General features: G+C 40.0%; 1 protein-coding gene across 2 annotated transcripts; it reads left to right on the plus strand.

Annotated features, from left to right (window-relative positions):
- On the plus strand, positions 1–27,281 carry slc15a2 (solute carrier family 15 member 2). Of its 2 annotated transcripts, XM_075479971.1 has the most exons (23): positions 1–324; positions 528–628; positions 2,701–2,788; positions 6,270–6,411; positions 6,556–6,648; positions 8,686–8,785; positions 9,949–10,039; positions 10,122–10,199; positions 11,288–11,370; positions 11,513–11,596; positions 11,747–11,836; positions 13,138–13,182; positions 13,409–13,444; positions 15,664–15,752; positions 17,544–17,625; positions 17,846–17,971; positions 20,040–20,207; positions 21,773–21,819; positions 22,335–22,442; positions 22,625–22,724; positions 22,817–22,960; positions 25,474–25,578; positions 26,572–27,281. In XM_075479971.1, exons 2-23 carry the CDS (start codon positions 620–622, stop codon positions 26,782–26,784), a joined length of 2,121 nt encoding a protein of 706 aa, XP_075336086.1. In that variant the 5' UTR covers positions 1–324; positions 528–619; the 3' UTR covers positions 26,785–27,281. The 2 variants fall into 2 exon arrangements, with proteins under 2 accessions (XP_075336086.1, XP_075336087.1); XM_075479972.1 differs by lacking the exon at positions 528–628.
- The last annotated feature ends 411 nt before the right edge of the window (positions 27,282–27,692 follow it).

Consider the following 27,692-nt stretch of genomic DNA (forward strand, 5'->3'; position numbering starts at 1 on the left):
CTGAAATGGATGAGCACACTGATCTGCACCGTTATTTCTAAAAGAAATCCAAACTTCTGTCTCTGCTCCTCAGACTGGAAATAAACTAATGACAGAACTGCTTATTGGGGGAACTTGTGTTGCTCGGTGTGACTAAAAAAGAAAAGTGGTGATGCGATAGAAGTCACCCAACCGGAGATGCGAGGCAGCGGATTGGCCGACACTTCCAGAACATTTTGACCCTCCATCCTCGGTCCGGTGTGCGCAACAACGGCACTATTGTACCAGCGGAGAGGCTGCAGCTGATTGCCTCCTCACTGGAACGGACCTCCTGCTCCACAGAAAGTGAGTTGAAAGCCAAACTTTGTTGGATCTAAACACAACTAATCCGCGCGGTCTGTTTGTGAGTTATCTCGTTGCTGAACTAAAAGCTGCGGGCCTTTCTTTGTTTCCCTGAGGTGACAAGTCCAAGTTTAGCGGTGGAACATTAACTTTTAAGTTGTTCTTTACGAGCATAAATGATCGAGGTTTCACGTCCGTGTCCTCAGAGAGCGGAACGGAGTGGGACGGGCTTGGATATCAGTCAGGAGCTCCCGATGCTGCAATAAAGAGCCAAAAACTCACCAAGAAATAACGCAAGATGACCAAGGTAACTACGAGCGATGTGTTGTGGGCTGTGCGCTGACGCGATTAACGTGTTTAGGTGTGTTTTTTTTTTTTTTTTAATGCGTATTTGACGCACCGTCCAAAGTTGAAGCGGCTGCTGCTGGGACTGACTCTGGGACACATGGATCCGAGCGTGTTTCAGATGTTTACTGAGGATGTGGAGATGTGTTTTTTTTTTGTGGAATTATTTGTGGGCTGATGCAACAGGCACTCCCCTCCTCTTCAGAAGTAATAACACATGCGGGCTTTAGATAGGAGGCAAGCTGGTGCCACGCGTACTGCCAGATATTTGGGAGACGGGTCGTTCCAAAGCCAAACCTTTAAAGGGTCATTCCACTTCAGTAAAATACACGCAGAAGGGTTTTTCTTACCCAGCCTGTGAGGCTTCACTTCTGTCGGCACTTTTCACCGAAGTACGGACAGTTTCTTCTTCAAAAGCTGTGAGATAAGAAAGACCCACGACCAGCATAAGATGCATTTAAAAGCTCTGATATCCCATGATCCCTCCTGGCAAATTGAGTTCATATGGACTTCACGTGCCCTGAGGACTGTAAACACATTTACTGGATGAATGGAAGACAAACACAACCAGTATTTGATGAGTGTGGAGTGGTGTCCATATCCAGGGAAGAGATGTTTTTCTGGTGGAACTGTCCTTTAAACTTTAAAGCAGGCCCACACTGCAAAAAGACAGCTTTCAAAAACGAGAAAAAGTACAAAAAATAGGTGTATTTTGCTGAAAAATAGCAAAATTATCTGCCAATGGAACAAGAAAATGTGGCTTGTCAAGATTTTGCAAAACAAGTAAAAATATCTAATCTCAATTAACCCACAAATACCTTAGAATTAGTGTATTTTAACTAATAACAAGTACATTTTTTCTTGATTCTAATTAAATACACGTGGCCTATTTTCTCAATATATTGAAAAATATTCTTGAATTAAGTAAATGCTAGAGCCATTATCTTGACATAGTGGTATGCACTAGGCCTTATATTTCTTGAAACCAGCTTGGAAACTGTTGATATTCTAGCTTCAAGTATGTACTTACTCAAAACAGGTCATAAAAATCTTAGTAACAAGCTGTAATATCTTATTTAGATAATTAAGGACAGAAACACTTCAAACAAGTGAAGCAGTCTAACTGCTTACTAAGAAGAACTGTCTTATCGGACAAAAAATAAGCATATATCCCTTTGATCTGAGATATTTCTTTTTTACTTAGATTTTTACTTTTTGCAGTGCAAGTCTCTATTTTCTTAAAGAGGGACATGCAGGGTAACATTAAACCAGGAAAATGTGCAGGTACAAAAAAAACACGAGCGACTGAATCCATGATGGAAACTCCAAAAATGTGTTTAATCTGCATTGGGTTCACACTGGATTCCTGACTGTCAGGTTAGAGGTAAAAGTCCATCTATCGTACTGAAGTTAGACGCCTTTATGGGTGTTTTTAGGTTGTAGTTTTAATCTGTTTTCAAGTCTGTCTAAAACCGTTTAACTAGTTAAAGGAATGCAGAGTTTATTTAGATTTACTGTAACAGTTTGGATAAGGAAAAGTGAGAAATAAGCAGACTCGCATCCTCGGGTTGCTTGTTTTGGTCACAGATAATCGGTGTGCAGCAGATCTTCTCATCTGAGGAACTGGAACTGGACATTTTTTTTTATATTTGCAGCTTGATAAATCATCTTATTAGTCATCAAACAGCCTTTGCGGCTGCTGTGTTTCACCTCTGAGACCTTCCATAAGTTCTGTCGGTATACTGAATTGGATCTATTCAAAAGGTCAAACAAATTAAACGAGTGCGATGTAATTAGAATGAACTGAAACGAAGAAATATACTGCACGTTTCCCATCAGTTTACAATGTAACCAGAAGCTTTAACTTTGAAACTTGTATTTTCTGGATAATGATTAACTGGAGAAGCAACATTCCTCCTATTTAATGGCAGAGTTGTTCAGTCCTCTGTTAGAGATGAACTATCGATTGGATCTACTGTCTCGTGTTATTAAGCTGTTGGATCTCATTCTAAAACTCTTTTTTTCCTCTTTTAGAAACTATGTGGGACCAATTATCCGGTCAGCATCTGCTTCATAGTGGTGAATGAGTTCTGCGAACGCTTCTCCTACTATGGCATGAAAGGTATGCAAAGAAAGAATAAAGGTAGCCGTGGTATATTCAGCCTGATGAACGGCACGCTGGATTCACACGTGTTTTAACTGTGAAGCTAAAGCAGAGGGAATAGTGATGCCAGGCTTGTTAAACTGGTGAAAAGATAAAGAGTCAAATCAGGTGACTATAGCAGATAAAACCCGGAGGTTCGATCCTCTCTCCACGTACGCTCGTCTGTTTCTCACATTATGAACGCAGCATGCAAAACACCAACTTCCTGCCTCACGGTTCACTTTGTGCTGTCTTTAAGTTCAGTGAACTTGTGGTTTGACTCCAATAAACTTTATCATTAATTTCCCTGAGAAGCTGGCAGGTTTTTTTTGGCTCGTGGGAGCCCTGCGCGTGCACAGCCGCGCACGTGAAGCACGTCGAACGGGCCGCAAAGACTTCATCAAAAGCCCACAAAAATGTGGGGTGACTGTAAATCACAGCATGACTGTAAAGTCCTGAAGTCCTGAGCTGCGGCGTCTCGGCCTCTGGAACGGGAAAGTGCATCACACTGGAAAAAATGCCCCTCCAAAAATAAGTAAAAAAACAACAAATACAAGACGTTTTTGCTTGAAATAAGCAAAAAATCTGCCAATGGAACTAGTGAAAATTGGCTTGTCAAGATTTCTTGAAATAAGATGTGATATTTAGGACTTTTGACTTAAAAGTGATCTTGAAATTAGCTTAAAAACCTCTTCAAATGAAAAAAAAAAAAAGCTTGTTTCATATGAAATCCGACTCAAAACAATTTGTTTTCAAGACTTTTTCACTTAACAAGATATTCAAGATGTATTGTATTAAAACAAGTCCCTATATCTGGCTGAAATGGTACTTGTTAGGCAGTTGTGTCTTATATCAAGTGTAATGAGATACTCAATGAGACAAATATACTTGGTAAGATTTAGATTTTTTTCCAGTGTATCTAAAGCCATCGAACCTCGGAGTTAACCAGAAGCACGTGCTATTAATGCTCAGAAACTTCTCTATTGTTGCTTTAATCAGTTGGTTATACGGCCTGTAAAATGGTGAAAAGGCCCATCGGTCATCTGATCTGACGTTTTGTTTGACTGAATTAAAACAAACAACAGTAGCCTCACATCTGATGGGAATTACTTACAATTTCAGCCTTCAATGGGCTTATCGTGGGTGAACTACAGTCAATCTGAGCTGAGTGTGGAAGTTAATTTATAACCGGCTGGCTTTTTCTCTGTTAGTGCAGCCGGAGTGATTCGACTCTGGCTAAAAGTGTTCCTCTCTGCGTTGTGTTGTGAATAAAGGAAGCGAGGACGACCTCTGCTTGCCAGACAGAAGAAGGGAAGGGTTTATTCTGTATGTGAACAAATATATTAAAAGTGTGAGTGTGGAAGTTGATTTATAACTGGAGGTCTACCGACTGGCTTTTTCTCTGTTAGCTTCTGCTAAGAAAGACGAGTAAATGTGGTCAGAAGCTCAGAAAACGGCAAAAAATTCAGCTTTAGATTAAAAAAAATTATTTAATTTCCTCCTCGGGTGCTGCGGTTTGAATAAAATGACCTAATTTTCATGAAATATTCCTCTCATATTACAGGTAAAGCTCTTACACCCAGATATGATTTCCCTTTGGGATAAATAAAGTATTTTTTCTTATCATTTCAAATATCCAGGCTGATTTGTGCATGTTTATACAGTTCACAAAAGCTTTCAGTCTCAGGTTTGGACATCTTAACCCTTTAACGTCCTTCTCGGCCGTTTAATAGAGCGCATTTTAGGTGTGTAACACATTCTCAAATGCAGATACTTTGAACATAAAGCGGCGTCTCAACCGTTGATTAAAGGACTGTAATCAGGTTGAAATAACAGAGTTATTTAATCATACTGCGGCTGGTAAGAGGAATCCAGGCAAAACAAAAGATGGAAAAAAAAAAACAGGCTTAGGTGCCATAATGCCTAAGAAAAGAAACCCAAAGAATGATCAGGGAACAATCCAAAACCATAAGGAAACCAAACCCAGGAATGACCGAACATACATGGTGGGAATAACAGGGAAAAGACACAAGATAAACAGACGGATTGCTCTTATTTCTCAGCTCTACTTGTGCCTCTGTGTGCGTTCTGTCCTCACGGCTGTAATAAATCTGAGCTAAACGTGTTCAAAGACGTCTGAATCTCAACACCGTGGCCCCCCCTCACGGAGTAGGCTTGGAGGAGTCCAACTAACGTGCGTGAGAGATGCTCGTTTCCGAGCCGTCGTTTTAAACCGACGTCGGCTAAATATCAGACTGAGAAATGATGATGATGAGAGGGGAGAAACAAAGGTTCGATATGACTGTTAATGGAAAACGAGGAGAAACAATCGGGGAATGAAACCAGACAGTCAGACACAAACAGGAGGCAAATCACTAATAAAATAAATCAGGAAATGAAAGCAAAAAATCCCCCAAAAACCGAGAGAGAGAAAGAGAGACTGGGATCTTGTGCCAAAGTGATAAAACCAAGTAAAGCTCGTTGGGTTTGAGGCACAGATTACAACCTGCTTAATATGATGTGACGATCCATGATTCTGAATTATGACTCATGATTAGGGCTGGGCAACGATTAAAATGTTTAATCGAATTAATCACATGATTTCCCTGATTAATCACGATTAATCGCATTTATACGCAAAATCCAAAAATGAATCCAAAAGTAGTGTATAGCTTTTAGCATTTTTTAGCTTTATTTTAAATGTGCTGCCATATGAATGAAAGTGCCATAACATTTGTTGTGCAAACACACTTTTAACATCAGCATCTTTCTGTAGTTTTTATGTAGAAGCCTCGCTCCACTGTCTGTTTCCTTGAATGACTTGCTGCTATCAGTTGTGTGTTTTGCCTTTAAGTGATATTTTAGACTGGAACTACTACGCTGAGAAGACAATTCAACTTGGCAGTGTTTACAGATGACTTTGGGTCTGTCGACTCCGCCGTCTGGAAGAACTTTAAAATGAAAATGGCCGAGTAAAAGTTCCGTACCCTTCTCCATGTTTGGTGGATCCGCCGATTACTTTCTTTTCCGGTTCCGCAGCAGACAGCAACAGACTTTTACAATAATAAGACAGGGGTGGTTTGTGGCGTAGTGGGTTGAGCAGGCGCCCCATGTACAGAGGCTATAGTCCTCGCTGCAGCTGGCCCCGGTTCGAGTCCCGCATCGGACGGCCCTGTGCTGCATGTCGTTCCCCCTCGCTCTGCCCCCTGCTTCCTGTCTCTCTGAACTTTCCCATCCATTAAAGGCACAAAAGCCCCCCCCAAAAAAATAAATAAATAAAACCTGCGTTAATGCGCGATTAAAAAGTTTATCGGCATTAAATAATTAACGAGTTAACGCACCCAGCCCTACTCATGACTTAAACAAAGGACTCTCAGACGGCCTGCATGATAATTCAGACGTTTTTGAGTAGGACAGCTCTTGTCTACAGGCCACGGCTCATGTTTTTGTCTGTTCACAGCGGTGCTGACGCTTTATTTCCTCAATTACCTGAAATGGGACAAGGACCTCTCCACTGCCATCTACCATGCCTTCAGCAGCCTCTGCTACTTCAGCCCCATCCTCGGAGCCATCATCGCCGACTCCTGGCTCGGAAAATTCAAGTGAGTGCTCGTGACCCGCTGGATCTGATTTTATTTAGCTTTTCTGTGTCTGTTCTACCTGAACGGAGGAGGTTTGAGGTTTTTTTTGAAGGATTTGAAGCGCTCCACTCTGTCAGCATTTAATGACCAGTTTGCTCCCAACAGGACCATCATCTACCTGTCTGTCGTTTATGTGATCGGCCATGTGGTGAAGTCGGTGGGAGCCATTCCCTCTGTGGGAACCACAGATGTGCACATGTAAGTTATCTGGAGGTGACTCATTCACTTTGAGCGCGCAGGCCACAGATAATCTTATAATTATACAAGATGTGGGCTTTGATTCAGGCTTTAGACATATCATGTAAATATTAGGGCTGGGCGAGTTAACTCGTTATTATCGCGTTAACTTGTTAATTATTTATTGTTAATTTATTATTATAAATTATTATTTATTTTTTTTAATTATTTTTTATTAGTATTTTTTTATTATTAATATAATTTATTATTGTTAATAATACTTGTTAATTATTTATTATTTCATTAACGCAGGTTTTATTATTGTAAAAGTCTGTTGAATGCATCACATTCACACAGTTACAGCAAACACCACGAAGCATGGAGTAATAAAATATGGAATATGGACAATATGGAAGGCTTGGGCTGCTCAGGAAGGCGTCGTGAGTCCATGCACCAAGTTTGGCATCGATACATCAATGCATTGCAGAGATACGGCCAAATGTCCCGTTTGCGCGTCGGCGTAGAGTTTTATTGGGTGCCACGGTTAAAGGGAAGTGAAATAAAATAATCCACATGATATCTTATGTGCGGCTTGGTCTGAAGATTCTATGTGCCAAGTCCCGTGGAGATCGGACAATCTCAGTGGCCTGAAATGCTTTTTGAGGGTTTTCGATTAAATTCAAAATGGTGGAACATCCAACATGGCGCAGATGACGTCATGAAGTGTGTTGACCTCGACTATATGCAGGGATTCCAACGGTACCTCATTTGTGACATTTGGACCAAGGGGTCCAAAGATATGAGCAAAAATGCATTTTTGCTACATATAGCGCCACCTATAGGCCGAACATCACCAAACTTCGTTGGCCTCTTACCGTAGTGGTCATGAGTCTGTGTTAGAAGTTTGACGTCATAATATCAAATGGTTGCCAAGATATGGCCTCACTTCCGGTTTGATGGCGTCAACCTCGAGTTTGATTGGCTTTTATGGAAATACGGAAGCTTAATAAAAAATTCCCTTGGATAACCTTTGTGCGGCTTGGTCTTAAGAGTCTATGTGCCAAGTTTCGTGAAAATTGGACAATATCTGTGACCTGAAATGCTTTTTGATAAAATTCAAAATGGTGGAAAATCTAGGCATACGCAAATTGACGTCATAGGGTGCGTTGGACTCGTCATGATCCAAGGATTCCAACGATGTCTCATTTGTGAAATTTGGACCAAGTAGTCCAACGTTATTAGGCTGAATGCATTTTGAGCTTTGGCGTGTTGATGGCGCTAGAGAGTAAGCTCTTGGGGCATGAAATTTCTTGAGTTTGGCTTTGGCACTTGGCTGATTATTTGTGCCAAATTTCACAACTTTTTACCATAGCGTTAATGGGGCTGCCATAGACTTCAATTGTAGCAGAATAATAATAGGAAAAGCTACTAATCCAATGGATTCCTGCAGCTTCGCTGCTAGGACCCCCAACTAGCAGGTAACATCACCGCTACAGGTCCTCCTCGGTCTCTGTGTGAAGCTCACGGCGCTAACCGGCGCTACTTCCTGTTTTACTTGTTTCAACATAAAAGCACGTATTTCAAAATACTTTTTTTTTTTTTTAAAAAACTCCTGCTTTTACAGCCAAGTTGAATTGTCTTCTCAGCGTAGTAGTTCCAGTCTAAAATATCACTTAAAGGCAAAACACACAACTGATAGCAGCAAGTCATTCAAGGAAACAGACAGTGGAGCGAGGCTTCTACATAAAAACTACAGAAAGATGCTGATGTTAAAAGTGTGTTTGCACAACAAATGTTATGGCACTTTCATTCATATGGCAGCACATTTAAAATAAAACTAAATGCTAAAAGCTATACACTACTTTTGAATTCATTTTTGGATTTTGCGTACAAATGCGATTAATCAGGGAAATCATGTGATTAATTAGATTAAACATTTTAATCGTGGCCCAGCCCTAGTAAATATTCATGAAAGAGAGCAAAGAACCAGGAAAAGTTTAGTGTTTCTCTTTGTGAATGTCCACATGCATCAGCAGTCTGTTTGTTTGTGTTCTCTAGTGCTTTATCCATGGTGGGCCTCATACTCATAGCTCTCGGCACCGGAGGAATCAAACCCTGCGTGGCAGCGTTCGGAGGGGATCAGTTCGACGAGGAACAGGTAAGCTTCTGCTCCCCCTCTTCAGTGTGAAGACGTAAAAGCATTCCAGCTCCCACCAATTTGATCAAAACTGTAAGTCGGGTAGATGCTATAAGGAGGGGGATTGGTAGAAGTATTGGTGTCATCGGGTCAGTTTTTAATCAGAAATTAAGATCAGAAGATCAAACTCGGGGATTTTACTCATCAGGTCGTCTGTTCTTTATTTGGAGAACTCATATTTTTAAAAAAGGAGCACGTGGCTCGTATATCCCAAACTGTTGCTGGCATTGAAATGGCTACAGGCTGGGGTGGAGCTTGGAGTTACGGTGTCTTTCTTTCTATTTGTTAAGTTCTCTGACTCGATTAGGTGACTCATGGCATCGAATAAAAAAGAAGTAAAGAAGCTGAAGGTTTCCAGGGTTTGATGTTTATCATGCAGAAGGGAATTCTGACAGTATGTGAGATCACAGGAAATTATAGGGCAAGTTCTTTGTGCTGTCGACCCATTAATCGGGTGAAATGTTGTCGTTTCCTTGTCAGAACTGAGGAAAATATATCGTATTTCTGAATAATCGAGTTCAGATCTGCATATTTTATGTAAATACTGAGTAATAAAATAAAGAACTTTGGATAATTCTGTTTTTAGTCTCACATTATTAGAAAAAAGGTTTTTGTATATAAAAATATGAATAAATTCAACAAAACTTTGAGCTTTAAAAGACAAATTAAACCTCTAAAGAGCTTATTAAAATCATGGCTTTTCCATGTCGTTGCATTTTTTATCATATCAACACTGAATATGTGTTTTTAGCTATTTCTTGACTGCCTCAGCTTTACAGTTTTAGCACCTCTTAACCTCGGCATTATCTTCTTTAACAACCTTGTTTCCACCAACGGTAGGCAGCTGCTTTCAGGAAACGGGCTGTAATGTAGTAAATGTCCACTTCCTGCCCAGCATCAAACGGCAGATGCTGCCAAACATTAAGCAGCTAAAGAGCCTTTTGTTTTTCTCACGACTCAGAAATCAGCAAATATTTGTTTCTACATCAGCAGTGACCTCCTGTTGGTGTGAAAATGTGTTAGAAATATATTTGTTTTACGCTGCTCGGCAGTTGCTTGACATTGTTTAACTTCATAAAGCCATCACAGCGTGATTAAACACAGTTTTTATTGTTCGCCTCCAGATGAGCGAGAGGCAGAAATTCTTCTCCATCTTCTACATGTCGATCAACGCGGGGAGCCTTTTGTCGACTCTGATCACGCCCATTCTGAGAGGTGAGCGTTTGCACTCGTGATGCTCGGCCTCACAACGCCGTGCGCGCTCCGCCGTGTGAGTGACGTCACTTCTCTCCTGCAGGTGACGTGCAGTGCTTCGGTGGCGACTGCTACGCTCTGGCCTTTGGGGTTCCTGCAGTTTTGATGATTGTGGCTTTAGGTGAGTTTTCATCATCGTTTGGGGTGAGGCTAATAACCGAAATTTAAAGGTATTTTCCCTTTTTAGTACAAGCTTTAGTAACGGCAAACCTTGCAGTAGACCTCATGCACTGCTGGGAAACTTTATCCAGACGTTTAGTTAAAAATCTCAACTACAACTGGATGGATACTTAAAGGGATAGTTCGCTTCTTTTGTAAAGCTACTGTAAAGCTAACCCGTCCCGCCGCTGAGATTGAGTATGGTCACGTGACCAGACTGCACGGCTGCGTCTGATTGGTGGAACACAGTCAGGTGGTAGAGCCTTTGGCGGAAGTCTCTCTCTCTGTCAGAATAAAACATTAAAATGAGGCGTACACGGGGGGATAAAAATAATGAGGCGTAGAACACCAAAGAGGTAAGAAGAAAAGTAACCAGCTCATTGTAGCCTAATGTAGCGGAGTAAGAGGACAGTTTCTGCTGCACACATCTACTCAAGTAACAGTAAAAAGTATAGAGATTTAAAACTACTCCTAGAAGTATAATTTTTTCAAAAACATACTCAAGTAAATGTAACTCGTTACTACACACCTCTGATCCTGAATGATTAAGAACATGTTGCATCATTTAGTATTTCCTGATATGGTGGCAACATATCAATCTGGGCTGAAATGGTCGAGCTCTACGAGGGCTTCGGTTCAGGCTGCGTTCTGCACGTAGTGACTGTGTTTTCACAGGCTGGGCTTCCTCTTGATCAAGGCCCATCCACATACATCCTGACAGTTGGTTTTCTCTGCCTGTGACTCGCTGTCGCCCCTCATTCTTATGGGATTCATGACTGGCTGGCTGCTCATTGTGAAAGCAAACTGTGATTTAATGCCAGGGAGGCCTGGGACATGTTGCAGTGAGGGCGAGATGAGGATGGCTCTCAGTGCTCAAAGCCTTTTTAACGTTTTTACAGCATGTTAGGATTTATTGCTCCGGAGCGTTTTTACAGGCCGCAGTGAGAAGACGCCCTTAAGAATGCTGTTCGACACTGTTTCCTCTCAAAGTGCTCAGTGGAAACATCAAGTTAAGCTGTTTAACACAAACTCTACGTGTATCTTGCACAGTTGTGTTCATTGCTGGCAGCAGTATGTACAAGAGGGATCCTCCTCAGGGAAACATCCTGTTGAAAGTCTGCAACTGCATTGGTGTGAGTTACCCCCCCCCCACCCCTGTCGTATCTGAGGATTTAATAAAGTGCAAACACATCGACTCATCATTGTTGAAGGATTTTTGTGCACACGAAGGCATTCACTCATATTTCTGTGTCGTTATCTCCTTTTCGTTCGCAGTTTGCCATTAAAAACCGCTGGAATAGATCAAAGTATGACCGACGGAGGGATCACTGGCTGGACTGGGCTGAGGAGAAGTACTCGGTAACAACCCAAAGCTGCTACTAATAGCTTTTCCACGAGGAGATTTGGATCTCTTACGAGTCTTCTCTGAGGATGAGGCCGGAGAAGCTTGTTTGTTTCTAAATTTCAGCGTCATGCATCTGGTTTTTGTGTGTTTTTTTGCTTCAACAGAAGCGCCTGATTCAGGAGATAAAGATGGTTCTGCGGGTCCTGGTGCTCTACATCCCCCTGCCAATGTTCTGGGCTCTATTTGATCAGCAGGTACAGAAACACAGAGGATTTATGTGCCAGCTCCATCATTTGTGATATAACTATTACTATAACATCCAGTGAGGCCATACGAGAGCTGGCACACGTTTTTTTTTTTTAATTGTTGTGGAGGAAATGGAGGGTTAAACACCTGTTAATAAGCTCACAATAGATGGTTACCAACACAAACCAAGCAGGTAAAAGCTATTTTAGTGGACAACTCCGTAACAACTTTGTTTTGTAGACGGAGAATCCCTGCCTCATAGATCTTTCAATCTTAAATGGTTTCCCAGAAGAAGCCCAGATCAGGCCCAAATGTGTCCCGTATCTGGGACGACAACGTTAGGTGTCAAGTTTTTTTTAGATGGAAATCTATGAAGTTGCTGCAGTCGGAGGCAAATTGGGAAGAAAAATGGCAACGCCAATGCCTTGTTGAACAAAAATTAGCTCACTGTGTACTTCCCACAGCTTCTCCCCAGTGCACACATAGTGGTTCAAACATATTTTAACAACACATGCTGCTGATTAACTTCCTTTGTAGGCCCACAGTCCATAAATCTGTGTTTTTAAAGCCGATCAAATGGACCCACTTGGACCAAACCACACACAAGGAAACGATGAACTGAGACTTAAATGTTCCTCACTGAACATCTTTGTGTTGGCTGTTCTGCGGTTGCATTTCCTCTTTGTTCTTTGTGTCATCAAAGCTTTGAGAAGTTGGAAAAGGTCGTCAATGATGGTCCATTCTCAGACACCTCAACAGCTTTTAATGAATATGAAACGGAATAAGGTTCCTCAATTATTTAGTTTTAGATGTTTTATGACCTTGTTCCTGCCCCATGAGCTGCCTCAGTGGAAGATATGGAAAGCTGCAATAGATATTTAAAGTATTTTGGCACAGAACAACATGATTATGTGAATGTTTACATGCAAGTTTTGAAGAATGTTAATGGAAAGGATTTTTACTGAAAATGTTAAAGAAATTTGGTGTCATCCTTCAGAACGACTCTCTGCCAGCAGGTTAAGAGTTGCTGCTCCTGCAAAGTCCTCCGACTCGGTTATCTTCTCCTCATGCCATCGCACATCACAGCTGTCTGTTTATAGAAAACCTCCACCGCATTCAACATTCCTGCTTTTCATCCGCCGTGAGCTCATTCATCATTTAAATCTGCACGTTTTTTTCCCCCCCAGAAAAGCGGGAAAGAAGTTTTACCAGTTAAATTATCCTCTCAGGGAAAAATCAGCTGGTTTTTTTTAGGTTTTGGGGTCAATTTCCCAACATAACAGTGAATCTGTTATCTTTTATATTGCAGGGTTCCCGCTGGACACTCCAAGCAACAAGGATGAACATGGCTTTCGTAAGATTATCACCTTTTTATGACATAATGATGTCTGAGGACAACATATTTACGCTTCCATATCAGCTTAGATTTAGATTGGATTTAGATTTAAACCCGGTTGCACAAATTGTCCCGTAAAACAAATCCTAGGTTTGTTAGGGTGTTGCTGCAATTTGTCCTCTTATTCCAGTAAATCGCCGTTTACGGCTTCTTTAAATCGTGACTTTTTCCTGTTTCATTAAAGGGGGAATCCTTCGTCGTTAAGCCTGACCAAATGCAGGTATGTGCAGCTCATTCTTAGTGTTCTGACGCTTCAAAATGAGCTTTAAATGAGTTGTTGACCACCAGATGTTCTGTATCTTTCACCCTTATTGAATCTCACTGCATCACGTTTTTAAGGTGTCATCATGAGTTGTAGAGGCTTTTTCAGCTTTTTTTAAAATTCAGCTTATAACCTTCCTGGGCTCAGTTCCAAAAAGGAAACAAAAAGAGGAGGTGACGCATTTGTGTGAGGTCAGATTCACCTCTTTGGAACGTTGCATCAACTTCAGTTCGGACAGAAGGTTAATAACTCTGGAAATAAATCAACAGAATATGGATTGAAGCTAAATGTTAAATCCTAGTGGGGGGAAAAGAACTGAGTATCAGATTGTCAGAGTGATTGGCACAACAGGCATCTTCTGGCTCTAAAAGGTGGAGAGCAATTGAGTGGAAATGTTTAATCCGTTTCTTTATTACACCTCATTTAAAAAGGTTTACAGCAGCGGTGTTTGGGACTTTGTGTGCAGGCGAACGTCAATCACTCCCGTTTTCTGCTCTTATGTAAAACTTCTTTTCACTCTCGAAGCTGTAAGATTTCCAAGGACCCACGATTATTGCTCCTAGGATGGAAACCCAGGAGCATCGTCCAAAGTGGAGACACCTTTTTTTACATATTTCTTAATTTATTTTTTAAGATTATTAAAGACTCGTAGTCCAGATCACATAGAAAAACAATCAACAATAAAAGTACACAAAAAGAACATTCATAAAAAAAATTAAAAAATAATAATAAAAACACTCCTAAATAAAAAATTCAGACGTGATTAAAATGCACATTCCGGACTAAAAATGCCACTTTTTATCCACAGTCCTCCTCGTTTCAGGGCTCCGTAATGTTTGGGACAAAGTAGAGTTTCTTCCTCAGCATATAGAATTTATCGTCCCGTCTCCACTGTGCAGAACACCGTTTTCCAGAACTCTGCAGCTCCTTTAAGGACCTTTTTGGCAAACTGTAATGTTTCCATCCTGATTTGAGGCTAACTAGCGGTTAGCATGTAGCCTCTGTGTTTCTGTTCATGAAGTCTTCCGTGGATAGTCGTCTCTGACAAAGACACACCTGCCTCCTGAAGACTGTTTCTGATCTGTTGGACGGGCCTTTGAGGATCTTCCTTGGCCTACCAGTGCATTCTTTCTTCTTAAAGATCTTCCAGGTGGCTGATTTTTGGTGATCCTATGGTTTGATCCATGTCCCTGATGGGTTTTATTGTTTTTCAGCCTCATAATGGCGTCCTTCACTGGAAAAAAAATCTAAATCTTACCAAGTATATTTGTCTCATTGAGTATCTCATTACACTTAATATAAGACACAACTGCCTAACAAGTACTATTTCAGCCAGATATAGGGACTTGTTTTAATACAATCCATCTTGAATATCTTAAGTGAAAAAGTCTTAAACATCTTGTTTTGAGTCACATATCATATGAAACGAGCTTTTTTTGACATTTGAAGAGGTTTTTAAGCTATTTTCAAGATCACTTTTAACTCAAAAGTCCCAAATATCACATCTTATTTCAAGAAATCTTGAAAAGCCGATTTTCACTAGTTCCATTAGCAGATTTTTATTTATTTTTTGCTTATTTCAAGCAAAAACGTCTTGTATTTGTTGTTTTTTTACTTAGTTTTGGACGGGCATTTTTTCCAGTGTTGTCTTCCCTTTTGCGACTCTGAAACTTTTAACCGGTGGTGTCGCACAGTCACTGACGTCATGTGACAGTCCAGTAATGATAAACGTTAATGATCGACTCATATGTGAAGGTGGAGGTCGGTGTTTTATTAAAACTGAAGGCCTATAAAAGAAATTCAATCCCGAACACACACGAACTTTGACTTTAAATCTCCGTGTTCAAGTGGACCGCACGATAAATGCACCACCATTCAAATCCATGCACAGAAAACTCTCCGGCCAACCTAACGCTTTAGGTTCGTCTCCTCCACTGAGGACGCATCGGTCCGTATCATGTAACCAGGAGAAGAAGACCGACGCTTAGGGTTAAGTGATGCTGTTATTCTCATGTCAGCGCTTTTATGGCTGCTTATCGCTGCCATCGTGTCATCGCTTTATGATTGATGTAGAATAAGAATCAATTATTTTTCTCTAAGCTTTATGGTTTTATGAGTTTCACTGAGCTTTTATGGAGTCATTTAAAGGCCATTTTTTCCCTCCTTGCCTTGTCTAGATGCTGAATCCTCTGATGATTCTTCTCTTTGTGCCCATCTTTGACCTCATTATATATCCACTTGCTGGCCTTTGCAGAATCAAACTCACGTGAGTAAAAGCCTGTTGTTTTGGAAACTCCCATCTTTATGGCAGCTTTGGGGTTTTAGGGGCTTCTTAAGTGGAAAAATGACGTTTATTTTGATTAAATTAGGGAACACGCTGCACGTACTCTGTGTGTTCTGTAGTCAAGTCAGATTTATTTGTAGCACATTTCATGTACAAAACAGTTTAAAGTGCTTTACATAAAATAAAAGAATTGCAGCAGGGAGTGGAAGAAGCATTAAAAATGCATAAAAGAACAAAGACAGAAATAAAATAATTACAACTATTAAAAACAAGCAACAGTCCAGATAAATTAAAAGATATCGTTCAGATTTCATGCTTAGACACATGAGAACAGAAATGTTTTTAACCTGGATTTAAACATGTCTCCATTTGGTGAAAGTTTAATCTCCACTGGCCTGATAACTGAAGGCTCTGCCTGATAACTTTAACCTCGATTAGGAACAACTCAACACTTTTATGGTGACGTTTGGGGGAAAAAAGATGTGAAGGATACAGGATGATGCTCCACTAAAAACCTTCTGAAACACAGTTGAAGCAGTGAAAGGTTATTAAGCAAATCACAGAAATTTAGCAACATCTGTAGAGGATGTGCAAGCAAAAGCCTTTGGGACAAAACGGGGGATTAAACTTAGCCAAAGAACATGAAAGGCAGCCTGATGATTGCAGGGAGGACACTCTTATACGAGATCAAAGTACATTTGTTTGGCTTCAATGGGCTCCAGCTGGCAAAGACTACCACAGTGAATAAAAAGCCCTAAAAAGAAGCTCAGAGGTGGAGCTTATAGAGCGAGAGTGGGAAGCAGAACAGACGATTGGGTGCGTCATCAGAGACATAGAAGTACATACAAGGCTAGTTATGGTTCCTCAAAGGTTAGATTGACATTTAGAGAACGTTTGCATTGGATCCGGCAGCAGCAGAACGGGTTGTTTACTCGAGTTCGCTCATCACCGGCCGCAGAATGAGCGCCCTGAGGAGACTGTCATATGATTTTCCGAGGGTTAATCATGATGTAAAGTCGAGGAAATGTTAGTGAAACCAAAGTAGAACGTTCTTGTTTAAAGGCAGCCCGAAGGTTCCCATATTTTCCACCTTTGGGAGAACATTTGGGAAACCAAAACCGGACTAAAAAACGAATGTTGACATCAGAAAAACTTTCCTGGTGAATCGTGCTGGGGTGCTCCAAAATCCGTTGGCCGTCCGTGGGCCCGGGTGCTTGATAACTGTTAGTTTTCAGCTTTTCATTTGACATTAAAGTGATTTAAGTGTTGCATTATGCTGGAAGAATGTTGGTTGCCCATTTTTTACCCACTGGTTAAATAACTTAAGATCATGTTTGGCTCTTGAGAAACTGACCTATATTGTTAGAAAGAGGGCTTCTGAATTTTATGATATTTGGAAGATATTTCTGGAACTGAGGGAGATGATGAAAAGTATTTAATTGTTTGTTGGGAGTTCAAGCTGTAACCTACATTTTGAATACTTTTTTTTTTTTTTTTTAAATGTTATTATTTTTATTTATGTGTTTATTTACTTATTTTTTTAAATTATTTTCATTATTTCATATTCATTGCACAGTAATTTGCTGTCTAATTACTGTGGTTTATTGTATCTTTTTTTAATAATTTAACTATTATTTTCTTTTCTGCCATATGTTTTGGATGTTTAAACTGTTGGTTGTTATATTAACATGAAAAACCAATAAATATATTTAAAAAAAAAAAAAAAAAAAAAAAAAAAGTGAGGCTTCACTCCCTTCGTCTCTCTGCTTTCAGGCCTTTAAAGAAAATGGCCACGGGGATGATTTTTGCAGCCCTCGCCTTCGGCGCAGCCACACTGGTGGAGGTGAACGTTGTGGTACGTATGAGCTCCATTCTGCCAAATCTTAAACACAATGGAAACACGACCACTTTGGCTGAATTTGCCTCCATTAGTAATGTTATTTTGACGCCGTATTCCTTGATAAATATTATTTATGGCGTTTATATTCCAACAATACCCTCTTAAAAAGGTGGTGTTCTCTGATATTTACCAGTGTGGTGCTGCATGTGTGGCGCTCGTCTCTTTTCTTTTATAGAAAACGGTGGTGGATCCTGCGCCTGCAGAGAGCTCCCTGCTTCAGGTTGTTAATCTGGCAGGGAGCGACATCGGTCTGAAGGTCCCCGACAGTGACCTCTTCTCAGGTCCCATCACATCCTTTCAGGTACAACGTCTCCTCATGGCCATGCGTACAAACATAGTCGGGTTCACTGTGTACAAAAATGTACTTTTGTGGGAATTTTTTGGGTCACTGGGTTAGCCCCTCAGCCGCCTCATAAAGAATTTTATATTGAGTCTGACATGGGGTCATTAAGGGGGATTAGAGTAACAATTTCCTTTTCCACTTATTGGAACGTGCCACAATTTTCTTTCCCACCCCTTGGGGGCGCCACAGCACGATTCTGAGCATAATTTTGAAGTCACCATTGGATTCCTTGACCAAGAAAACATAGGATTGGCATGTTAAATTGAGTTTTTAGGTTGTTTAGAGGCCAAGGTAGCTGAAATTCTGTATTTTATGGCGCCCGTTTTGAAATTCCAAAATGGCCGCCATACAGGTGTCTGTTCAAGTGGCAACATTGGTTTTTGGAATCCCCAAGGTCTACAGATTCCAAAAATGTATAGGTCAACAAATCCCCCAAAAATTCCCCCAAAAGTCACTTTCAGCGCTTTGTGAGTGTCATTCAAACACTTTTTAAGCTTTTAGTGTCATTTTACGCCGTTCTCAGTGTGGTGGACTCCTCCTACCACACTACATATCTGTGAAACTGCTGTGAAATGGTTCGTTAGGGGGAAAAAGTACAAGGCAGGACGTCATTTCCTCTGAATATGTAGCATAAAATGACGTGCAAAAGTACAATAAAGTGTTGTAATAACACACCAAATGACTGAGTGCGGTAACTACACGTTTTCATGAGACCAGGCTGTCAGGTAACCAGAAACAAAGAAGGGAAACAGGGTTTTTACAACTATTTTCAGAAATTCTCAGAGATCTGACCATCTAGTGTTTACAGGGTCTGTCACTCTGGCTGTGTTCGAAACCGCATACTTCTCCTACTACTCATGCTACTTTTTGAGTTAGTATGCGAGTTTGAGTAAGTGAGAAGTTCCCGGATGCATACTAGATTCTCCGAAATGTTGGGTATGCATCATGAGGTTACTACTCATACTCAAACTACCCAAGATGCAACGTGACGTCGCCGATCGTCATTTCCTGTCAAAACGGCAGTTTCAAGCTAGCTACAACGAGGGTAGGTTCACTTCCTGTTTTCAAAACAAAAGCACCAATTGTATCGTAATGGCTTTCCCTATGATAAAAGGCAACGGGTATTTTATTTTGTGAAAATAACAGGAAGTGCGTTGCTCACTGCAGCTAGCTTTAGTAGCGCCGAATTCGTGGGAACAAAATTGTAAATAGCCGGTATTTTGTCAGGTTTTCAACACGTTGGGGATCTAAACGACTACTTTCTCACCTGAAAATGTTTCAAATGTTGCTAGAGTTTAGAGCTTAAGCAAAATCAGCTTCAAGCCGGCTGATTTCGGCTCGGGCAGGAGCGAAATGCATTGTGGGTAAATGCTCTGCATACTGTCTGATCGATGAGTATGGTAGTATGCGGTTTTGAACACAGCCTAATTGGTAAAAAAAAAAAGCAGCATTATAGCTCCTCCCTCCTCTTTAACCTTTGTGTAGGAAGGCAGGTGTTAGTTTGGCAGATTTTACTAAATGTGCTCCTGTTTGAACAGGAAGACGGCTTCTAAAGCAGCTCTTCTATTGGATGAGAGCGGGCTGGTCTCAGTTTTGATTGGATAATGAATGTGATGACGTTTAAGGCAGTTAAGACAAATTATTATTATTTTGAATGTTTCTTAATGTCCAAGTTGGTGAGAAATATTTGGATTTTATCTTAAGTATTTGTCAATTAATTCTCCAGAGGTCAGACCTGATTGGCCAGTTTGAACTAAGTGGGCGGGGCCCCGAGCTACTGTATATACTGAATTGTCAAACAGAAGGGTTTTGGTCCCTTTAGAGATCTGTATTAGGAAGATTGATTAGTTAAACACACTTTTTGGATTAATGCATCTTCAAAAACTGATATTAGATCAAGAGATTGTAAATGTTTTACCTGCATTTTGTTCTCATTTGATCAGTTTTGTACGAGTGTCTGATTTCATGTGCAACTTTTGGAAGAAACATGAGTGTTAACGCCCGTTTTTTTTTTTTTCTGTTTCAGGACCCTCCCAAATATGAGATGCTTTCACTTCAGGCTGCCAGCAAGCAGCTGGATATTAAAGTCACCTTTTCTGGAACAGAGCACAGTTGCATGCAGATGTTCGAAGAGCAGAAGGCCTACAGCCTCATCGTATACAATGAATCCAGCACTAGGATCCAGTGCAAATTGGTGAGAGTATTATTTATTGGAGTTAATGTTAATGTGCTGACTAATGTGTGTTAATGAGAAACTATCCAAGTGAGTTTTAATCCTGAGCAAAAAAGCCTGAAATATATCTAATATCTGTACTGTAAGTAGACGTTCTGAAGCTGTTTTTACTGACTTTAACCAGCTGTATTATTTAGATGATTTAGCATGGAACTGCATTTCTCCGTTATATGAAAACGTGGTGCATGGAGGGTTGTATTCCATGAAAAAAAATTCATACACTTTACATTTAATAAGTTTGAACTGTTTTGGGGTTTTATTTTGGTCGTGGAACCACAATTCTTTGGTTCACAAGGTTGAATCATTACATCACAGATGCCCCCGATACTCTGAGAAATGATGCACTCACGTGTTAGTGAGAGAGGTAACAGTACATCATCATCACCCAAATTAGATGGTTTTCTTTCATTTCTTTGATTTAAATTAGGGCTGGGCAACAATTAAAATTTTAATCTAATTAATCACATGATTTCCCTGATTAATCACGATTAATCGCATTTGTACGCAAAATCCAAAAATGAATTCAAAAGTAGCGTATAGCTTTTAGCATTTAGCTTTATTTTAAATGTGCTGCCATATGAATGAAAGTGCCATAACATTTGTTGTGCAAACACACTTTTAACATCAGCATCTTTCTGTAGTTTTTATGTAGAAGCCTCGCTCCACTGTCTGTTTCCTTGAATGACTTGCTGCTATCAGTTGTGTGTTTTGCCTTTAAGTGATATTTTAGACTGGAACTACTACGCTGAGAAGACAATTCAACTTGGCAGTGTTTACAGATGACTTTGGTTCTGTCGACTCCGCCGTCTGGAAGAACTTTAAAATGAAAATGGCCGAGTAAAAGTTCCGTACCCTTCTCCATGTTTGGTGGATCCGCCGATTACTTTCTTTTCCGGTTCCACAGCAGACAGCAACAGACTTTTACAAAATAAATAATAAAACCTGCGTTAATGCGCGAAAAAATATTCATCGGCGTTAAATAATTAACGAGTTAACGCAATAATAACGAGTTATTTAGCACTAGTTTAAATGCAGAATACAGTTCCTGGTTTAACGAAAGAGAGGCCTTCTCTCGACACAGAAAAGATGTTTTGGTTATTTATTCCCTTCCTCGTTTAGTTTTTACGTGCTTTACTAAAAAACATCCAGCTGGGATAAGATTTAGTTTGTTTGTTACCAGACAAAAACACGACACTTAAGTTAAGTTGTTAAAGATCCGAGCAGAGAAATGAAGACGAAAGAAACAGGAGACTGAATGTGTTGTGGCTGTGCTCTGCTCACACTGGCCGGCAGATTTAAAACCCTTCTACAGTTTTTTTAAATCGTGTTTGTATGGTTTAATCAGGTTAGATTACTTGCTCTGACTCGGATGAACCTGTTGACAGTGAGGGCTGATGTTCACTTGCATTCTTTAGTCCATTTATCGGACAGAAAACTGAAAGAATAGTACACAAATGGGTTAACAAACTAATAAAAAATTAGTTTTACTGGCAGAAATAACTTAATTGTTTTGTTTTTTTCTAAAGGTGGAGGACTACATAACGAAAAACGAAGACGGGAATCCTAACGTGCGGTAAAATGTCTTTAAATCTTCGATATTATCACAAAGCTTTTCAAAAGGAAGACGTACACTGGAAAAAATCAGTCTTACCAAGTATATTTGTCTCATTTCTAGTCAAAATATCTCATTACACTTAATATAAGACACAACTGCCTAACAAGTACTATTTCAGCCAGATATAGGGACTTGTTTGAAGACAATACATCTGGAATATCTTGTTAAATGAAAAAGTCTTGAAAACAAATTGTTTTGAGTCGGATTTCATATGAAACAAGCTTTTTTTGACATTTGAAGAGGTTTTAAAGCTAATTTCAAGATCACTTTTAACTCAAAAGTCCCAAATATCACATCTTATTTCAAGAAATCTTGACAAGCAGATCTTAACTAGTTCCATTGGCAGATTTTTTTTGCTTATTTCAAGTAAAATGTCTCGTATTTGTTGTTTTTCTTACTTCTTTTTGGAGGGGCATTTTTTCCAGTGTATTCCTCGCTGCCTTTAACTTACCCAGCTGGTTTGGACTTCACAGGTTCTTCAACACGCGGCCGGAAGTCATAAACCTCACGGTGGGAGATGTGGGTTTCCACGTGCCTGCTGGTTACAGCATGTCTGCCAACAAGAGTGTGAATCGGGGAGAGTGAGTACGCCTGGGGGCGGGTGGGGTTTAAACACCCTGAAGCCTCTTATGTGGGACACAAACCAAGTTCAAGATGTTGCTAAAATGGTTTTTCGGAGATTAATTTACAATGTTTTGTGGGGCTGCTCAGTAAAATAACTTCTTAATTAACCGTACACTTCATTTGTGCGTCCTCTGGGCAGTTATCCAACAGTCAGCTGCAGCCCGCCGTCTGATAGGTGCTCGGATTTAACGCTGGGCCTGCTGGACTTTGGAGCTTCCTACACGTTCATTCTCACAGAGGTCTGAAAACGCTCTCTGTTCTGTATCATTTTTGTTTCACTCATAACAGATCTTACCAACGTGATGGACCCTCCCTGTGTGCTTTGTTTCAGGATTCGGGTAAAATCGTGGCACAAAAGATGGAAGATGTGAAAGCCAACAATGTGCACATAGCGTGGCAGCTCCCGCAGTACGTCCTCATAACTACCGGAGAGGTCATGTTCTCCATCACAGGCCTGGAGTTCTCCTACTCACAGGTTTGTGCCACGATAACTCCATGCTCCGACAGTTCACTGGAAAAAATGCCCCTCCAAAAATAAGTAAAAAAACAACAAATACGAGACGTTTTTGCTTGAAATAAGCAAAAAAATCTGCCAATGGAACTAGTGAAAATCGGTTTGTCAAGATTTCTTGAAATAAGATGTGATATTTGGGACTTTTGAGATAAAAGTGATCTTGAAATTAGCTTAAAAACCTCTTCAAATGTAAAAAAAAAAGCTTGTTTCATATGAAATCTGACTCAAAACAATTTGTTTTCAAGACTTTTTCATTTAACAAGATATTCCAGATGTATTGTCTTCAAACAAGTCCCTATATCTGGCTGAAATGGTACTTGTTAGGCAGTTGTGTCTTATATTAAGTGTAATGAGATATTTTGAATAGAAATGAGACAAATATACTTGGTAAGACTTTGATTTTTTTTTTTTCCAGTGCAAGACTCGCTATGTAATGCTTGGATTCAGCTTTATTACCACATCGATCCAGACTGAAAGAGCTGGGCATTTATTCTGGATTTGAAAAGTTTAGCTATTTTTAAACAGCTTCTAAATGTCTGGGACTCATAGGAAACGAGGGAGCAGCAACACAAGCAGGACTGCACTGGAAAAAATCTAAATCTTACCAAGTATATTTGTCTCATTGAGTATCTCATTACAGTTAATATAAGACACAACTGCCTAACAAGTACCATTTCAGCCAGATATAGGGACTTGTTTTAATACAATACATCTGGAATATCTTGTTAAGTGGAAAAGTCTTGAAAACATCTTGTTTTGAGTCATATTTTACATGAAACAAGCTTTTTTTTTTTTTTCATTTGAAGAGGTTTTTAAGCTAATTTCAAGATCACTTTTATCCCAAAAGTCCTAAATATCACATCTTATTTCAAGAAATCTTGACAAGCCGATTTTCACTAGTTCCATTGGCAGATTTTTTTTTTTTTTTTGCTTATTTCAAGCAAAAACGTCTTGTATTTTTTTTTTTTTTTTTTAACTTATTGTTGGAGGGGCATTTTTTCCAGTGTGCAAACTGTCCTTAAACCCAAAACCCAACAGAAATAATCAGAAGAGTCACGTGGTGCACGCCAGCAATACTTTAACATATTCAGTGAAAGATTGTGTAAAACGTGTTTCCCTCGGGGCGGATCGTAAAAAGACCTTTAAAGGTAATCATTTTCTTAAGCTAATGGTATTTTCCAACCTTTTCCTTCTCGGGAGCAGAAGATGGAGCAGTTTTTTCCAGGCTGTGTGAACCCTTGGGGACATTTATTGTAATTACAGCGGTAGATCTACTACCGGAGTCCTTAAGGGCCAGAATTATTCAGTCCTACATTTTACACACCAGATTTTTTTTTTTTAATATCTTCCAGGATAAATGCAAATTAACCAATTTTTGCTGAATCTGAATCTTCAAAGTTATTGAAGAAAAAACAACAAAAGGGACATAAAATATGCACTTTGAGCTGGATTAACCAGTCGATGTTGATTTTTACAGAGTGTTTCATGTTTCTTTCCCAAGACAGCAGCATGTGTCACATTCGAGGGAGGACCGACATGCAGGACAAGAACTTTATTTTGACTAAACAAAAGTTCTGCAAAGGCAGATAATCCATTTGCATTTGTACGCAAAATCCAAAAATGAATCCAAAAGTAGTGTATAGCTTTTAGCATTTGGTTTTATTTTAAATGTGCTGCCATATGAATGAAAGTGCCATAACATTTGTTGTGCAAACACACTTTTAACATCAGCATCTTTCTGTAGTTTTTATGTAGAAGCCTCGCTCCACTGTCTGTTTCCTTGAATGACTTGCTGCTATCAGTTGTGTGTTTTGCCTTTAAGTGATATTTTAGACTGGAACTACTACGCTGAGAAGACAATTCAACTCGGCAGTGTTTACAGATGACTTTGGTTCTGTCGACTCCGCCGTCTGGAAGAACTTTAAAATGAAAATGGCCGAGTAAAAGTTCCGTACCCTTCTCCATGTTTGGTGGATCCGCAGATTACTTTCTTTTCCGGTTCCACAGCAGACAGCAACAGACTTTTACAAAATAAAAGCCTGTGAGCAACAGACTTTTACAATAATAAAATAAATAATAAAACCTGCGTTAATGCGCGATAAAATATTTATCGTGTGAAATGATTAATGCGATAATAACGAGTTAACTCGCCCAGCCCTAGTTTGAAAGATGTAGATAATGTTCTAAATTACACAGAGGAAACCAATGTGAAGCTCTTTAGGAAAGCGGTGCATCAGTTTGTTTATTTGCAATCAAACGAAGCCAATAAGGGACCAAAATAACCCCCAAAAAACTGCAATCAGATGGGAAGATTACCAAGGTATCTCAGTTAAATTTACTGCCTAGTTCGAGGTGAAGGTCTCGTGTCTTTCAGCAGAACAACAACTCCAGCTTCACAACAGGATGGTTGAAAAAGTCCTGACCGAAATGTTGTGAAAAACCTGCAATCTGAACTGAATCTCTCCTCCTTTCAGGCTCCATCCAACATGAAGTCGGTCCTGCAGGCCGGCTGGCTGCTCACGGTTGCCTTTGGAAACGTGATCGTGCTGATTGTTGCAGAGGGGGCGGGACTGGAACAGGTACGACTTTCTGAGGGGTATGCAGACGCATGATCCCCCTTCCATGAATCTTATTTATCAAGTATGGCCTCCAAAGACTTAAAGGTGGGGTCTGAGATCTTGGAAAAACGGTTGCTGCAAGCTATATTTTTTGAAAATACACAATCTTGTCTCTCCCTTCAGCCCACCCCTCGAAACCACGCCTTCAAAACACATGAACGAGTCTGTGAACGCGCAGGGAGGGGTGAGGGGGGCTGACGGTTGATTGGCGTGTCAGAATCCAATAGAAGTAACTCTCATCATTACTTCTATTGGTCAGACATTTCCTCTTGCTACACCCTCTACAATGGACTAAAATATTAATTTTTTTCCCCCAAACATTCTATTTTAGTGGGTGCAATGGGGTCGTGAGGAGGTTTTCAGACAATATGATTAAAAAATGCTCCAGAAAACATCACAGACCCCACCTTTAACAGTTTATTGTAAACATTACACTTTCCATGTTTTCGGGAAAAAATTCTTGTTTTTATTTTGAAGCGAGTCATTAAATGTAGAACATCTGAACAACAGTTAGTGCTTAATGTATCAATGTTTCCACTAAATGCAAATAAACACAAAGAGAGACAGCTGTTAGAAAACTTTCTTCTGCAGGTTTCCTTCAGATTTCTTTTTTTTAACAAATTCAGCAGCAGGATGTTTATTCATCAAGTGGCCTACTAACAATGAATTATGAGAGGCATTTTGTGTATTAAGAGCCTCATCATTTATATGTAAATAAAATATAATAATCTCAAGAGTTCCTGATTTATTTATTTAGACAAAATCCCATCCTCTCTTTATGATGATCCACAGACATGTACGGGAGGCAGCGCAGCAAAGAGAAACGTTACAAAAAAGAGAGAATAGATATAGTGCATACCCACTTTTTGCGCCACTGTTATGAGGCGTTTGGTCTCCATTTTCTTTCCTCCCCCGTGTTTACTCCTCTAACACCAACCTGTCATCTGTCCTCAGTGGATAGAGTTCCTGCTGTTTGCCTGCCTGCTGCTGGGCGTCTGCTTCATCTTCTCCTTCATGGCCTATGCCTACACCTACGTCGACCCCGACCAGCTGGACAAGATTTACCTGGAGGACTCGGGGAAGGAGGAGGAGTACGACGGCGTAAACATGAAGAAGAAAAACGATGGCGTACAGCTGAACAAAACGGGGAAGAGCACCAAACTGTAGCTTCGTCACACTGCTTTTTTTGTTTGTTTAATTAAGTACAAAGATGTGATTGTTCAGTATTTGTGACATCTTAACAATATATTCTGTGGACGTTTCTTAACACTCATTTCAAAGTATAAAAGAGTGCAAAAGCCATGGAAACCGGTTTGTGGAGGCCACCAAATGGAAGAAAAAGTGTTGAATCTGTGGCTTCCCTCTTGATGATCAATAGTGTTATTATGGATTATAATCTGTACATATGTGTTGCATATTAACACCATGTCAACGCGCTGTGTTTTCTGTGGCTACATTATTCAGTTGTACTTTCAGAAAATGAAGATTTACTCGCATCTGATGTCGAACTGGTGATTTAAAAAAAAAAAACACAAAGACCGGAGAAAGTCTGCTGTGAGGGACTGATATAGTTACTGTTGACTAAGCTTGTTTGGAATAATCAACATTAACTGTCAAAGTAGGAAAATCAGGGGTGTTTTAAATAAAAATCCAGGACAACTGAAGGCTGCTTGTGTTTTATGTGGTTTTACTGGGACAACAGAGCAAGATTTAGAGCTCAATGTTGTCCAAATCAATACCTGTGCCGTGTGAAAGCCCACTGAGGGGTAACGCTCATGTGCTTTATGTTTTTTATGGACTCAAACAGGCGACACTAGATCATAGCTGTGGTCATTGGGGTGTTTTATTTGTGGTTTTTATTCCCGGAAAAATGTAAATTATGCTGCTCCCTATAAAGTTCGGTGACTATGATGCTGAAGCTTGTTTTGTGCCGTTTGTAATTCTTAATAAATATTAAATGTACTTTATTTCTACAGCCCTCTACAGACTATCCTGATGGTGTACCAAAGGGCTTTGCAGCAGGTTATAAATAAAGAGAAGAAGTAAAAACAATAAAATCGAATAAGATAAGTGTC

This window comes from Odontesthes bonariensis, chromosome 12, assembly GCF_027942865.1.
Source record: "Odontesthes bonariensis isolate fOdoBon6 chromosome 12, fOdoBon6.hap1, whole genome shotgun sequence".
Taxonomy (NCBI): domain Eukaryota; kingdom Metazoa; phylum Chordata; class Actinopteri; order Atheriniformes; family Atherinopsidae; genus Odontesthes; species Odontesthes bonariensis.